The 16,252-nt window shown below is 35.2% G+C and overlaps 2 protein-coding genes and 3 non-coding genes across 5 annotated transcripts; all 5 read right to left on the reverse strand.

Annotated features, from left to right (window-relative positions):
* Positions 1 to 3,751: 3,751 nt before the first annotated feature.
* On the reverse strand, positions 3,752 to 4,378 carry LOC125499438 (uncharacterized mitochondrial protein AtMg00810-like). The gene has a single exon (XM_048648256.1). It carries the CDS (start codon positions 4,376 to 4,378, stop codon positions 3,752 to 3,754), a length of 627 nt encoding a protein of 208 aa, XP_048504213.1.
* A 2,883-nt stretch (positions 4,379 to 7,261) lies between these two features.
* LOC125492146 (small nucleolar RNA SNORD25) lies at positions 7,262 to 7,348 on the reverse strand. The gene has a single exon (XR_007268591.1). It is a non-coding gene; the product is annotated as a small nucleolar RNA SNORD25 (small nucleolar RNA).
* An 846-nt stretch (positions 7,349 to 8,194) lies between these two features.
* LOC125492167 (small nucleolar RNA snoR136) lies at positions 8,195 to 8,340 on the reverse strand. Its single transcript, XR_007268611.1, has one exon. It is a non-coding gene; the product is annotated as a small nucleolar RNA snoR136 (small nucleolar RNA).
* An 82-nt stretch (positions 8,341 to 8,422) lies between these two features.
* Positions 8,423 to 8,509, reverse strand: LOC125492158 (small nucleolar RNA SNORD25). The gene has a single exon (XR_007268602.1). It is a non-coding gene; the product is annotated as a small nucleolar RNA SNORD25 (small nucleolar RNA).
* A 2,109-nt stretch (positions 8,510 to 10,618) lies between these two features.
* On the reverse strand, positions 10,619 to 15,507 carry LOC104899931 (multiple organellar RNA editing factor 4, mitochondrial). The gene is made up of 4 exons (XM_010687222.3): positions 14,952 to 15,507; positions 14,758 to 14,855; positions 14,164 to 14,229; positions 10,619 to 12,492 (listed from the first exon to the last, which is right to left on the reverse strand). Exons 1-4 carry the CDS (start codon positions 15,374 to 15,376, stop codon positions 10,739 to 10,741), a joined length of 2,343 nt encoding a protein of 780 aa, XP_010685524.2. The 5' UTR covers positions 15,377 to 15,507; the 3' UTR covers positions 10,619 to 10,738.
* Between the last annotated feature and the right edge of the window lie 745 nt (positions 15,508 to 16,252).

Below are 16,252 nucleotides of genomic sequence, written 5' to 3' on the forward strand. Positions count from 1 at the left end.
CTTTTGATTATTATATCTTCTTTTCCTTTTATACTAGATCAATTTATTTTTATTGAGTGTTAATGTATTTCTCTTTTCAAAGAGAAATTAATTGAAAACAATTGAGTTGCATGCAAGGTTATCGAATTTCGAGCTCGAGCTAACTCGAACTGAGCTTCAACCGAGTCGATTCGAGCTACTCGCAAGCTGCTCAATTTAATTAACACTCCTAAATCCTAATTGAGACGTGTTCAGCAATTGTAGTTGTGGTGTTGTTGTGAGAGTATTATTAATGATTGGTTTGTAGCTATTAGTTGTGAAAGTAGCGATATAAAAAAAACATTGTTTGGTGAAACAAGGTATCAAATTAGATGTTTAAAAATAAATAGTCAATAGCTCAAATAAATCATTAATACAAAATTTATACGCTACTAAACAATACACCAAAAGTTACAAATTGTAGTTTTTGACAAACACTACTAAAATACTACTTATAACATTAAAAAGCTACTCATACAACTACCTAACCAAACACTTCTAGTCAAAACACTAAAAGTTACCTCAAAATACAGGCCTTGATCTTATGATAAAGGTTCTTGTTCCTCCAAATGAAAATAAATCTCACTCAAGGTTTATGTGACTATTTGAGATGATATTTATATGTGTGTCTTTCGAATTATGATTATGTACTTGATCTAGTGATAATGGTTCCTCTAAATGAGAATAAATCTTAGTCGAGGCTCACCGTAGGTGAAATTTTCTATTTGTTGTCTTTGAGAGTTTGACTACTTTTTCACTCCTTTCTTGAGTTGTATATTTGTATAATTTATTATCATTTACTTGATATTATGTTTTTAGATCCATAAATACCTTTAATTTGGTTTGACAAATAAGTAAATCGGATCATTTTAAATTAGAGTCTTAATTGGAGTAAATATCATGTAAAATTAATACTTATTTAATAGATCAAACTTGATAAATGAAGCAGAATAGATGAAAAAAAAACAGAGGATACGATAAATACTGAAACAATTTCTTTCTCAATCTATCTACGATCCTATAGATATATGTGGAATTTTCGATTTCACAAATCAATATTGATAATTCTGTTAAGATTTGAACTATTTTAAAAAAAATATTATTCCTTTTTGGATTTGATAATTACTTTTTAAATTTGTTTAGCTAGAGAGCTATTTTATATACTTCCTCCATTTCAAATTAAATGTGACAAAGAGGTATTATTTGTGAGACATAAAATATTCTTTTGTTACATTTAATTCGAAACGGAGGAAGTATCAAATTAGACGAGGACAAAAAGGTCATTATGAATAGAGAGAAGAGTGTAAAAGCAAGTTTTAAGGCTGTTTTTATCTTGCTAAGTTTGAAAAGCAACGGCTAATCCGAAGGGTCAAACACGTTTAGAGTACAGTGTAATAGAGTGAAGAGGAAGGAGAGATAACAATAAAGAAATTGGTTTGCCATGAAATTGTTGCTGGCAAACTGTTGTCCTCATAGAGTCAAACTTTGTGTTGGCTTTTTGTTACCCATGAATATGATTGGAATATAATCTCTGAGAAGTTGCTTAGAAGTTACCGTTAGAATTTTGGCTAAGATTTTTTGTTCTTATTTTTTAGGCTCTTTTTGTCCAATTCTCTTAGAACTATTATCTTATTGACCGTTGCGTTTACATTAAATCTACTACTATTCTACAGCTACTCCACTTGTATTGCCACGAAAGAAGTGGCAACCCCATACATCGGGGTAGTAGTTGCCAAAGTTCTTGGGACTTCATTATCCCAATCAATATCATGCGTGTATGAGTCATAGGGTATGATTGATATGTATCTAGTTCTATATGGTAATATCAAGATGCACTATCACTCTATTAAGAACATTATTAGTATTGACAAAAAATAAAAGAATGTTATTAGGATATCTTTTGGGGTATGTGTAGGGGTGTTTTCGAGCTCTCTTAATTCAATAAGAAATTTTTGAAGTTAGTTAGAACTTCATAAGTGATAATTGAGAAGCATAATAAGGGTCTGTTCTTCCCCACTTATTTTCAGTTCAATCAGTTCAGTTCAGTTCAATTCAGCTCTTAACAGTGCTTTTACTCTCACATATCACTATTCATTTCAGTTCAATTCAGTTCAGTTCAGTTCACCTGTTTTATGCCGAAGAGAACATGTCCTAAGTTGAGTTTGAGTTTAATCTTATTTGACCTTACTTATGATTGAACTCTTACAATTTACTTTCTAACTTGAGCTATTGTCTCGTTTGATCCATTTCGATGTGAATTCCTATCTCATTTCGCTCCTAATTGCTATTGTTGTAGAGTCATCATAGCAATTTTAACTAATTAATTTTCAATAGTTTCACTTTTTGGTCGATATTCTCAATTAATTGTTCGTTATGACACTTTTTAGACACCAAATCTTATCATAAGTATACATGTTTTTTCATCAAGATTACTAAGCTTACACCCTTTAGTAATGCATTTTTACCAATTTTGGATTAACCCTGTCATTATATGCTATAATTCTAATTTAAACTGAATTGATGTATGTTTCTATCAAACACTAAAGTTTTATCCGAGAACAATACAATTTTTTGATATTTTTAGTTTCCAAGGAGTATTTTAATCTATTATAAACGTTAGAGGAAATAAAATATATATAATTTGATGCTATAAATTTTTGACAGGGATAACATAGTTTTTCTTTATATAGGATTGTGTTTTTTCCTCGTAATCTCAAACAAACATAAATTATCATATATCAATACACATGTTGATCATAAGTTACAATGTAATACCGAAACTTCCATTGTCCTCAATGCAAGGACGATATGCTAGGAGTGATACAAATATCAAAAAAATAAAATAAAGAGAGATGACACCTCAAATGAGATTGATAACGTTTTAGTCATATGTGCAGGATTTTTTTACATCGGAATATCATAAAGAATTATAAAGAAATGAAGGGAATGTATTTTTTCATGGAGAAGACCTTTAAGGCCTCAGGATTCATCTGAACTCCAAAATCTTTTATTTCTTCTCCAATGAGTGTCATTTGATCCTTCTATAAAAGACTCTTTAATTTAGACTCCACATAAAATTAGTACTTTTATGTAAAATCCTTAAGGATTGAGATGGCCAGGTGAAAAGAATCAAAGACTCGAACTTGGATTATAATCTGAAAAATATCTTCTAGTTTCTTGTATTGAAAGAAAGAAATTTTACAGCAGGAAGGAATTACTCCCTATTTTTGTTCTCACGGCTACAAGTATTACATCCTATATATATCAAGCATTAAGAGAAAACCTAGCTAGGCATATACAAGAGAGATGTACATAGGATAAAACGAATACAACCAAAATAACAACTTTCATACTAGGTACAAGATCCTAGGCAAAATAATCTACACTGGGAACATGATAGCAATATGTTAGCCACACGAACAACAAATAACTTGTATATTTCAATACCCCCCCCCCCCCTCAAGTTAGACATGTGGTAAACAATCCTAACTTGAAACTGAGATGTTTATGTTGGTGTTCACTGAGACACTTGGTCATGATATCAGCAAGTTGCAGAAAAGATCTCATATGTAGCACATTAAGAAACCTAGTAGATAAATGCTCTTTCACATAGTGACAATCCATCTTGAGATGCTTGGTCCTTTCATGGAATATGGGGTTATGAGCAATGTATATAGCAGTGTTATTATTACATAACAAATCAATAGGGGTAGTATAGATACACCGAGGTCTGTCAGCAAGCCTTCAAGCCAAACCAACTCATTGGTTGTTTGGGACATATACTTGTATTCTGCTTCCGTGAAAGTCTTTGAAATAGTTTATGCTTCTTTGTCTTCCATGATTTGAGTGAGTTTCCAAGAAAAACACAATAGCCTGTCAATGATCTAGCACTGAAGGCACAATTTCCCCAGTCCGAGTCACAAAAACATGTAAGTTTAAGATCAGAGTTAGTTGGGTAGATCAATCCTTGATTAATAGTACCTGATAGGTACTTAATAACATGAATGACAGCTTGAAAATGCGGTTTCCTAGGTTTTGCCATGAACTGACTCAACTGTTGAACTGAGTAAGATATGTCTGGTGTGCTCAGATTAAGGTAGAGCAACTTACCTATGATGCTCCTATATAGTTCAACATCATCCAAGACTTCTCCTTCGTCAAGATATTGTTTAATGCCATTGGAAAAAGGACATTTGGTAGGTTTGCATCCATCATTTCCTGTGATATTGAGAATATCAATAATAAAATTCCTCTGATTGAGCATTATCCCTCTCTCATTCCGGGCAACCTCTATGCCAAGGAAGTACTTCATTTCAACATGATCTTTTATGGCGAAAGCTTTATCAAGAGCACACTTCATTGCTTCAATTTCACTCTCATCATTGCCTATGATGAGCAGGCCATCCACATATACAAGCACAAAAGTAACTTTGTCAATTGTGTGCTTGGTATCTCCTCTTAAAGTTCTCTTGTTTACTTCATACTCACAAAACTTTAAGTAACATCAGGTTTCATCGTGGCAATCACATCTCTCCCATTTCTGTATGTCTTCATCATTTTTAGTAGGCTTAGGATGCTTTGCTTCGAGAAAACCAAGTTTATTCTTAGCTCCCAATGCAATTCTAATGCTCTTGCTTATACTTGTAAAATTTGTTCCATCAAAAGTTAAGATTCAAGAGAGTTTGGTCCATTTTTCAGTCACTGAAATGAATAGAGGATCCTTGCATGGATTCAAAGAAGATGTTTCTCCTTCCTATCCTTATTTTCCCGCGGAGGTTACCTCCACCAACAATGAGTAAAGTTAGAGCCTTTGAAACTTTCTTAAGCCTATGATCTTAACTCATGTTGCTCTGATACCATGAAAAGAATCAAAGACTCAAACTTGGATTATAATTTGGAAAACATCTTCTAGTTTCTTGTACTGAAAGAGAGAGAAAATTAACAGGAAAGCATTATTCCCCTATTTTGTTCTCACGGCTATATATACAAGCATTACATCTTTTAATTATCAAAGCATTAAGAGAAAACATAGACCTATACAAGAGAGTTGTACATAGGACAAAGAATACAGCCAAAATAACAATTGTCATACTTGGTATAGGATCCTAGGCAGAATAATCTACATTGGGAACATGATAGGTTTCTTGGTCACACAAACAACAAATAACTTGTATATACCAATACTAAGTCTTTATCAACAAGCCATGAGCAATCTCTCAATGGGATCTGGAGAAGTATTGTACCTCATCACATTAAGGTGTTAATATGGTTCGCAATTCTTGAAAAATCAAGCACTCGCTCAAAATTGACTAGGCTTGGAATTATTCCAATTGCTCAGTCTCAATGTGTACTATGTGGAGTTCACCCAAAATCTTCCAATCACCTCTTACTCCGCTGCTCCTTTTCATGGAAAATATGGGGATGGTCGTTCAACATTTGGGGGATTAAGTGGGCAACTCATAAGCATCTTCATGATGCTTTACTTCAATGTTATCTCCTTACTCCAACTATTTTTTAAAAGAAAAAATAGTTGGCTATCTTCTTCATCATCCCATGGTCTATATGGCTCGAACGAAATAGTAGAATTTTCAAGCAAAATCGCATGTCAGTTGATCGGCTTGGTTGGTGTGTTAACAGATTGACTGGCCCATTACCCTATAGTTGAAATACTTCGTAACCCAAAGATCATTTAGACTTTGTCTTCTTCAAGGGTCTCTTTGCTTGAATGGGAACCTACTCCAGAGCATTATTTGAAGGGGAATGTCGACGCATCACTAAATCCCACTCTCTACAAATCATTTATTGGTGGAACTCTAAGGGATTCTCAAGGCAACTTTGTGTGTCTTTTTTCTTCTCCCATTCCAATGATGGAGATTAATTCTGCTGAAATTTTTGCAATCCATCGAGCTCTAAAAATTGCTCCAATCTTATCATCAAATCTAATTCAGCAAATGTTGTAATTTGGTACAACTCCAATCATGCTCGTCCTTGCAACATCCATTTCATACAGAATTTCATCAAGAATATCTCCTCTGTTAGGTATCAGTCTTGATAATGCATATAGGAAAAGCCTATAACAATGTGGTTGATGGTAGGGTGTTCGCGTTATTCTATCCGAAAATGCGCAAATTCGAAATTTCGGATATCCGATTCCAATTTCATGATTTGGGATATGTAAAAAAATCGAATTTTCAAATCAGATATATCTGGAAAAAAAATTCAAAATTTCTAATACAAATCAATAAATTTCAAAACAGTCAACGTCCATATGTGAAAACCTGGTGGTTCAATGTAAAAACCCAGTGATCTGATCTAACAATTCAGAAATTTCGAAAAGAATTTAGATCGCAATTCCTCTAATCCAAAGTTTTCGAATATCCAGATTTTCGGAACAGATCGAATCTAATAACTAACATTGAACAACCCTAGTTGATGGCCCATCAAAGTCGGGTCTTAGAAAAACAAATGATTTCATAGCTTGGATTTTATTTTGTAAATCTGGTATACTGGAATTTTGTTCTTTATCCCAAGAACCATGGATTTGTAATTTTGTATACATGTTTCAAGGGAGGCTTGTATGTCTTGTTCGCTACTAAGATCCTAGTGGATGATTAGTCTCAAGTCTTTGTGGAGTGGCTTTGGTAATAATTGTGTTGTACATTGCGTGTTGGTGTAATCCCTTAATCACATGATGTCGAACTCCCTCTACATTTGTTGTTATACCTTGAAGACTAGGTCATTTCCTGTGCACCAGACTGCCCATAAAACATTAACACACCCATGAACTATGCAGGTAATGTGACGCCTTTTTTAACATCATCCGTCCTAAAGAAGAATCCAAGCAAATATCCATACCTTTAGCTAGTGCAGGATTTCACTGCAAAGAAATTGTAATCCAAAATTCCAAATGATGAATAAGATTTGTGTATTTGTGTTTATCGTCATTTAAAAAACTAATAGTGAATGTGGGCAGCTAATGTTACAATATTGGGAAGTAAATAATGTTACACATTGGGTAGCTAACGAAATATGCTAAAGCTAATAGTACTAGATCATGAGAAGGGCACGAATGTGCTTATTTAGTTTATAAGTAAATGTTAGAGTTGACAAATTTTTTGTACTTCATGCATCCTTTTGCACCATATTTGCGATATGTTTAAATGAAATAAACAAGTTTGTAAAATACTATATATTGACAATTATGAAAAAACAAAATTGAATGCTAAATTGAAGAAATCAGAAAAAGAGCTCAGTCCCTTAGATGTTCATTAATGAATTGCGATCATATCCGCAAATCATTACAGGTCTGTATTGACTCATCACTGCTACTTTCTTTATGCAAATTAAAGCCAACAAAACTTCTCAAAAAACAATGTAAGTTTAGAGAAAACAAAAGTTTGTAATTTAAGATGTAGCTATTTCATATCCTTAATCGCTTATAAAAATAAAGCGAAGAAGACAATAATGAAAACAACACAAATTGATTTCGCTTCAAGGGAACGGGTCAAATGGGAATTAATATATCCACATAAACCAACAAATGAAGCCTCAAAACATTAATTGAATCGTGTTTGATTGGGTGAAAAACATTTTTCCAACAAATTTCCAATTGATATATAACCTATTAAAATCGTGTTTGCTTGGATGAAAAACATTTTCCGACTAAATTTTACATCGATAATCCGAGTATCCGTCTGAGTCCAGCAACAACTTTCAATTAATCATATATGCACATAACATCTTCAATTGTTATCCTACAATATTTTTTCACGTACAGAAATCCCACAATTAGTATGTCCATGGAATGCTCAAAAATTGGGACAAGCCCATGTCCATAATACAGGTTCGAATTTGGGCTTCAACTACACTCCTTTAGTCCCTTTCACCATTTTTTTTTTTTGCAAATCAAATTTGATTATTGCAACAAATTAATTTTATACTTAATCGAATTAGATATTACATTTGCACTTTTTCTGCATGTCAATGAAAAAGTTCGAAAACATATACCTCTAATTTTGTTTGTAAAATTAAAAAAAAAATACACTTTAAAAAAACAAGACAAATCTAACAAAATACCACATAACTATATTCTTTTTTACAAACTATGGTCAAAGTAAATACAAATAGAGTATTAATATTTCAAATTTTATCTATTTATTAAATAATTTAATAGAAAAATTATAGTTTCCCAACGTCCAAATGTAGCAAAGAAATTTCTACACTGGATAGCGAGGGGAACAATTTACTTTCGGATCCACATTTTAAAACAATGCCAATTTATTATTCAGCACCATTTTTTGCCTAACTATATTGTGAACCCAAAATTAAATCTTTTTCACCAAAAAAATTGTGAATTTTACGAAATTTAATTTTAAAAATACGAATTTAAAGAAAAGGGCAAGAAAAGAACTCAGTCCCTTAGATGTTCATAATGATGCGATCATTTCCGCAAATCATTACAGGTCTGTGTAAATGACTCATCACTGTTACTTTTTCTTGCAAAATTTCAACCCAGAAAAAATTACCCAACAAAAAAGATCGAAACTTTATGAATTTAATTTAGAAATTTAGCTGCTTTCAATAAACTTCTTCACTATAAAAAAAAGGGAAGAAGAAAATTAAAGAAAACAACACAAATTGTTATCGCTTCAAGGGAACGGGTCAAATGGGAACTTATTATCCACATAAACCAACAAATGAAGCTTCAAATAATATTGAAACTATATATTATAATCAGATCTATCTATGATGAAATAATTGGGATTGTTTTTTTTTTTTGAAACTTTGAAGAAATCATGGAGAAAAATAGGATGAAGAAGGAGTTAAAGAAACCCTAGAGTCGTAAACCTGGAAAGATGATTTGAGTGGAGATGAGATGAGTTGAGTATATATATATATAAGGTGGGGAATTAGGGCTTAGCGGCGTATATTTGTTGGTTAGGGTATGATGGATTTGGTTTTTGGGCTATGGATGGGCTTACTTGGTTATGTCATGTGTAGTCAAGTCTAAACCAAACTTTTTTTTTCTTTCCTGTGATGGAGTTATCTTATAGACTTGTACTTGGACATGGCAAAACGTATGGGTGGCAAACGGATCATACAAATCGAGTCATAATCGATTCAACTTTGTGTTTGGGTCGGTTCCATTCTATTACGGGATGAGATTTCGGGTTGGGACGTGTTGGTCGATCGGATCGAGTTAAATCGGAATTTCAATCTCACAAATAAATAAACCACATATAAGACTAATGAGAGTAAGTTAAATAATTAAGTGACAGTGGCTAAATCGTATACATATTTCATGACAATTTTTTCCTTAAATTTATTTAAAAAGTAACTAATATGACAAATTTTTAGGTCTAATCGGGATCAGGTCATCATTAGCAAGTCAAATCTAATCGGCTCACTTCCGAGTCGATGTAGATTCGCATTTGGGTCATATTTGAGTCTAATTTACTTTATAAATTCGATTCTATTTCGGCTCATTATTTTCACGTGTGAAACAGGCCTCAAGTCGGGTATTTCGGGCTGCTCGTGAACGAGTCTATTTGCCAGCTATAGCAAAACAGACTCGATCGTGAATGTTAATTTGGACCATAAATGAAACTGAGGAAGTTTACTTAAGTCGTGATGATATCGAATCAGTTGTAAAAACGACTAGACTTGATTTGTAACCAAACTCAAAAGTAAATCAACCTGAACTAGTTAGACCTAATCGAATTTTGTCTGATCCACCTATAAAATCAAACTTGAATGAAAACCTATCTATATCATAATTAAGGTTGACTTATTCAAAAAAATACAACAAACTATTGGTGTTTCGGTAGTACCAAAATGGATATTGGTATTCCAATAACAATAAAATTCAAAGTAGAGTGAAAGTAGGATAAATATCACTGTGATATGTGAATAGTGCTTATTATTGTTACAATGACAAATTTGTGATATTTTTGGGAAAATAAAGAGTTCAATTTTCAGATCACCGCTATAAAAGTTTCACATAATTTTAAAATTACTAGTTTCATTTCCAAACTAACACCAAATGTCACTGTAATATGCTACTACTTGCATATCACACTCATAATTTGAGACAAGCTCCAAATTATCACCTATGAGACAACGAAGTAGGAAGGAAGAGTATGTAATTGTAGTCCTTGACATGTCGTCCTTGACATCCTTTACTATTCAAATAACATTTTATCCACATCATTTTCAAACATTAAATAAAATACAAATAATGTTAGTATGAAATTTCAAACCCGCAACCTCAAGAAAAGATCAATTCACTACTCGGCTACACTAAATGAACCAAAAATTGAAAAATCGAATGAGAGTCGTTTACCCGTTCATAGAACGGTTATTCGAGATTGACAACACTAGATGGTTGGGATTGTTTTTAGTTGGTCGTGTGCTAAAATTTTAGAAATTTCATTATTCCACTATTTCGGATATAATTATGAAAAACTAGGAGGATATGTTCGATAAATAATCATGTACTGAGGGAGTATATAAACTTGAAGGCAACCTTATGTCCCTATCCTTGAGGTGAACCAAATAACATAAATCTACATTTGGCACTGAAGATCCATCGACAAACCTGTAAAGCCTCAATGAAACTACATATGTATACAAAACAAGCATATTCATATTATACATTGTAAATAGATGACATGCATGTGTTATTGCATGACATTCATCAAAGTGTAACCAAAATCTCCCATCATTTTGATGCATACATATAATCATCACCAGGAATGTCGCGTTCCTGGTAATCTCTAATATGCTCGGTCTCCATGCTCATATCATTAGGCATTCTCCCCCCATTGTAATCAAAATTTTGTGCACTTGATCTAACGTTATGTTCAAATTCACTGTTTTGCATTGGCCTGGGCATGTCTTTACCCTGGAACTGATGAGTCTGCACTGCATGAGAAATCGGCATGGAAGGGGTCATATTCTGGTAATTCCAACTCTGAGGCGATTCCGTTGGATTCGAACTTTGGAGGTCTCTGGAGGAGTTCTGATATTGTTGATATTGAGAAGTATGTGGTGGATAGCCGGTATGAGCTCTGCCATTATGCCCATGATGTGGAAAACTACTGTAATAACCATTCTGCTGTACTTCAGCTGGCTTGTCTAGTTTAGCGGAATCTCGATCCCACATGTGAGAGGGCATGTCCCTTGCAGGTGATGGAGGTACCACAGTCGCATTGTGAAAATTTTGTGCACTTCGATGAGTTATCACCGACTTTGAACTTTGCACATCTCTGTAAGTATTGTGACTACCCAAATATTGTTGCTGCTGCAGAGACTGTGAAGGGTAACCATTCGAGGAACCACCACTCTGAGCATGAGGTGGAATATCCCAGGAGGTATACTCATTTTGCTGAACTTGAGGTTGCATGCTTTCTCCATAGAAGTTCGGGTTCTGCATTTGTGATGGCATGCCCCTGCCAGGACTTGAAGGTGGGACAATATCGTATGAAAAATTGTTTGAATTTGGTGGCAGTTGGGACCAATTCTGGTGTGCTGAGGCAGGCCCCCAATTATGGCCTCGATATGGCACGTTGCTTCCAGGAGCTGAAGGTGTCGTATTGTTGTATGAAAAATTGTCGTTTGGGTTTGGGGATTGTGGAGGCTGAGTTTGGTATTTAGTGGCAGTCTCCCAGTGCGGGCTGTTAACAGTCCTTCCTGGATCATATGGGTTCGATGTGGACGAAGGTGGAGGTGTTTGGTTCTGCAAATGAGATGAATATCGAGCTTCAGTCCCGGAACCCATTGGAGGCTCCCAGCTGTGGCTCTGGCTTCCCCAGCTCTGAGGGTTGGGATCCATTGTAGCTGAAGGCTCAGATGGCGGAAGAGGTGGAGGGGGTGAGGCCCAAGGCTTCAAGTTGTTTTGCTTGTGGGAAGGTTGAGGAGGTCGATTTTGTAAATAACTTGGAGGAGCCAGATTCCGGGAATAGGTTGGAGGAGCCGGATTCTGGGAATATGCCAGAGCCGCCTGATCTTGAGAATATGCTAAAGGAGCCTGGTTCTGGGAATATGCAGGAGGAGCCTGGTTCTGGGAATATGCAGGAGGAGCCTGGTTCTGGGAATATGCAGGAGGAGCCTGATTCTGAGAATAGACAGGAGGAGCCTGATTCTGCATGTTGGAAGGGATCTGAATTTTAGATGACTGGACAGTCTCATTTGGAGAATCAGCAGGAGGAATCCAGTCCTGCTGCCACTGAGAAGTCTGGTTTTCCCTGATTGATGTCTGTAGATCCTGATTTTGAGGACTAGGGACAGATAACCAATTCTGGTTCGAATTGCCACGTGCTGGTGAAGATGGAGGTGATCTTGATCGCAAGTTTGGATCCCTCTGCCTCGTCCGATTCTTGTTCATATTTCTCAGGGATTCTTCATGGTTCCGAACCCATATTTCATGATATTTTGGGTCATATGGAACTGGCTGTCCATTGATGAAAGGCTCACCTGTAATGGAGCAAAAGAGATGAGAAAGAAGGGGTGAAAGAAACAGATTCATTAGGAAACAACACGTGTGGAGAACTACATAACTAGAGCAACCATCTCTTGTTATTCCTCTTTTTGGGGTCATTTGATTAGGCTTCTGTCGGTTTTTTTTTGTCTGTGTGCGTTTATACATGATCGTATTACGTCCTTGACTAGTTCAAGGATATCGTAAAGCTTTAACTCTTGTTCACCTGTATGTCATAAAATTGGGAGGGAGAGGAGACAGATTTTTTTGTAGGGAAGATTTTTTAAATGGTATTTTCTGTTACAGGGACTCTGATGTTCTCCTTTTACTCTTTTTGCATGCCTAAGTCTTGTCAATTCACTATGCATGTGGGTGCTTGCATGTTTGTTTGCGTGTGCATATGGTCCATATGGATGTAATATGTAGTTACGAAGAAACATATGGTGTTTTTCCAACTGTAGCCGTTCAAATGCGACATTGCATGTTTTTTCTTGTATGCTTTTATTGTCAATTCTACACTCGTAGGAATGCTGAGGAACTGAAACACCTGTTGGGCACTCGGTTATAAGGCAGGACGAAGCTACGCCTCCCTTATAATCCTTTAATAAAGGCTACCCTTCTTTTGTCTTAAACAAAGTCAGTGTTGCTACCGCTTTCCAAGAAGTTGGGGAGCCCTCGAAAGGTGCCTGAACGTTTATGAATAAGCTAGTAAGAAAGTAACATCCTTTTAAGGGTAAAAGCGAGTAGTTCGTATGAGATCAATAAGCGGAAGAAGTCCTTCTGTAAAACGACTCTTAGCCTGCCTTTACATTCTTCGCTCAATTTCAATCAACTCATTAAAGTAAAAAAATAAACCTTAATATGCTTTCCAAGCCTGGGATGGCTCGCCATGAGGTTGAAACGGATTGAAGGAGCCTGGGATGGCTCGCCATGAGGTTGAAACGGACTGAAGAGTTGATGGGGGACACGAGAATTTCCAAGGAAAGCCCAAATGAAAACGAAAATACTAATTAGTAATTACTTTCGGAATGGCAATTGGAATGTTTTAACTCCTATCTGTGTTATCTCAAATGTTTAGAATGGGGGTTGATCGCAACTACTGTCATACTTCTGTGCTATTTCAAAACTATTTCGAATCACAAGTTCATTTAACATGGCAAAAAACAAGACAGCCTCCCCCCCCCCCCCCCTCTTCCACCACAAGCAAAAAGTATACAGGAGAATAAGGTATCAAAATGGCATGATAAACATAATCCATCCAAACGAAACTACGACAAGGTCTGGAACCAAACGATAGTCCTAACCTATCAGTGGATCACACAGCCCAGAAAATGACTACCTATGACAGTGTATAGAAGACTTACTGTTGCATCATATTTCCACCATCAATTCTATGTGTATCACTTTATCTTAGGCTAGGTCTTCACAGACAGCTCGATCATGTTTGCTTCTCACGGGAAAAAAATGTCATACATGCCAAGAAGTTAAACGGCCGCAACAAAGAAGAAAATAGGCATAACAAAAGATAAACAAAATAAGAAAGAATAAATTTAAATGTTGTGGTTGAAGACCACAAGATAGTGATACAACTAGCTAGTAAGAGAGTGCAATCAGTACTACCATAATACCACATAAAACACAACATTCAACACAAAATTCAGTCTTACCAGCATAGGTTTTGTTTTTAACATCCATGTAAGAATCTGGGAGAACCCATCGAACATTTGGCAAGTCTGTATCAAAGAATAACCAATAGATCATAAGTATATAAGAAAACACTCCAGTATAACCTGATATGCAAACATAAACAAAATCTAATCACATTGCCGAGTGCTTTAGTAAGTTGCAAAAGTGAATGAATCAAAAGGGTGTTGAATAATAGCTAGCCACACATTAACGCAATCTTTTCCTTTGCATTGCACTTTAAACACATAATCATGAATCTGCTCATAATCATACTCCCAAGCATAACATGAAATTAACCGAGACAATAAAAACTTTCAGTATTTAACATGATTTTACTGATACAATAATCTTTGTAAGAGTTACAACTTTTACTAGACATCCCAATGATCAATTTCAGCCAACTCTACAAAAACACAGATTTAGATGCTGAACATAATCAAAGTATAACATAAGGTCTACGCAAATCGTGGAATATATAATCATGAACTAAAATGATTAGCATACTTACATACAATTATACAAATATAAAGCAAAAATTGAAGAATCATCAAAGCGAAAACTATAGATTCACATACCTTTAAGCTTGTAACCGAGCTCCTCGGACATTAAAGCACTAAAAGCAAAGTAATGGCGTGTAGAAACAGAATAAATCTTCATTCTAGCTTCTTCTTCACTACATAAACTCAAATTTGTTTGAATTCAGACAATTTTCCAGAAATTCAACTAAAATTCAACAAGATAGGAGACAAAAAGAAGAAGAACATATCACCTTCCGATAACATGAGCTAGGGTTTTGATATAACCATCAATAATTTCATCACGAGTGAGCTGAGGATCAGGAGGTTCAACAACAACAAGCCAATGCTCGTAATCGCAACCTTCAAGCATCATCGTCTCCTTCGGCGGTCGATTATTGCTCGACGATGAATCCGATAATCGAGTCGCGAAGCTTCGAGAACCGCCATTGATGTTACTCCGGAAGCTCCGATTGTGTATCGATGGCGGAAAACCAAAGGATGTAAGAAATCTTGAGGTAGAAGATAGTGGAGATGATCGGAAATTAGGTTTTAAGGAATGAAGAGGAGAAGAAGAAGAATGAGAGGATAAGCGAGAAATGGAGGAGATGAATTTGCGATAAGATTGAAATGGTTGACGAAGAGAGAGAATAAGTCGTTTCTGACTGTAAATCGCCATTGTTGCTTATTCTTCGAGCTTTTCCTTCTCTTTCTCTCTCCTCCCTAAAACCCTCCATAAACCTGAGGAAGGTTGGAGGAGAATGGATTATTTCGTGGGCCTCAGAATTTGGGCTCACCGTATAATAGGAGTAAGCTAAATCCTGATTTTCTAAACCCAAATTTCATATAATCTACTTTTGGGTTGGCCAATAGATTTTGGCTTGCTGAAAGCAATTCTTTTACGGTTTTACCCCTTTCTGGACACAAATTCGTGTAAGTGTTTTTTTTTGTTTGGAGCAACTGAGCGAAAAAGTGCGATGAATGGTGAGGTAGATGAGATTCAATTTTAGATTTTCAGTGCCATCCTTGTGTTTTTATTCTACATAAATTGACTTTCACGCTTCTAATGCTGAACTTTTACCATTAAAATATGTAATTATCAATAGGTAAAATATGGTAAAAAGTTTAAATTTGAAAATGTTTTTCGAAATAAATCTAACAAGATTCCACATGATCATATTTTTTCATCATACATAAATTACAAACAATGGTCGAAGAATGTATATATAAATGATGACAAATTATAAAGTGTGTAGATTAAAAAGAAATAGAAAAATGTATCATAAAAGTGAATATTTTTTGGATTTTTTCACCATATACCCCTGACAAATTTTTTTTTGCACCGTATACTCTTTCAACTTTCCAAATTCACCATATACCCCTCACTTTTCGAAATACATCAAGTTTCCCTTAATGACTAACGGTGTTAAACTTCGTTAGTCATTAACCCCTAATCACCCTCTAACCCTAATTAACTAACCTAAATCTAACCCTAACTCTAATACCCTAACCCTAACCCTAACCCTAACCCCCACCCCATCCCAACACTGCACTG

The sequence above is a fragment of the Beta vulgaris genome, chromosome 7 (genome assembly GCF_026745355.1).
Source record: "Beta vulgaris subsp. vulgaris cultivar EL10 chromosome 7, EL10.2, whole genome shotgun sequence".
NCBI classification, from domain to species: Eukaryota; Viridiplantae; Streptophyta; class Magnoliopsida; order Caryophyllales; family Amaranthaceae; genus Beta; species Beta vulgaris.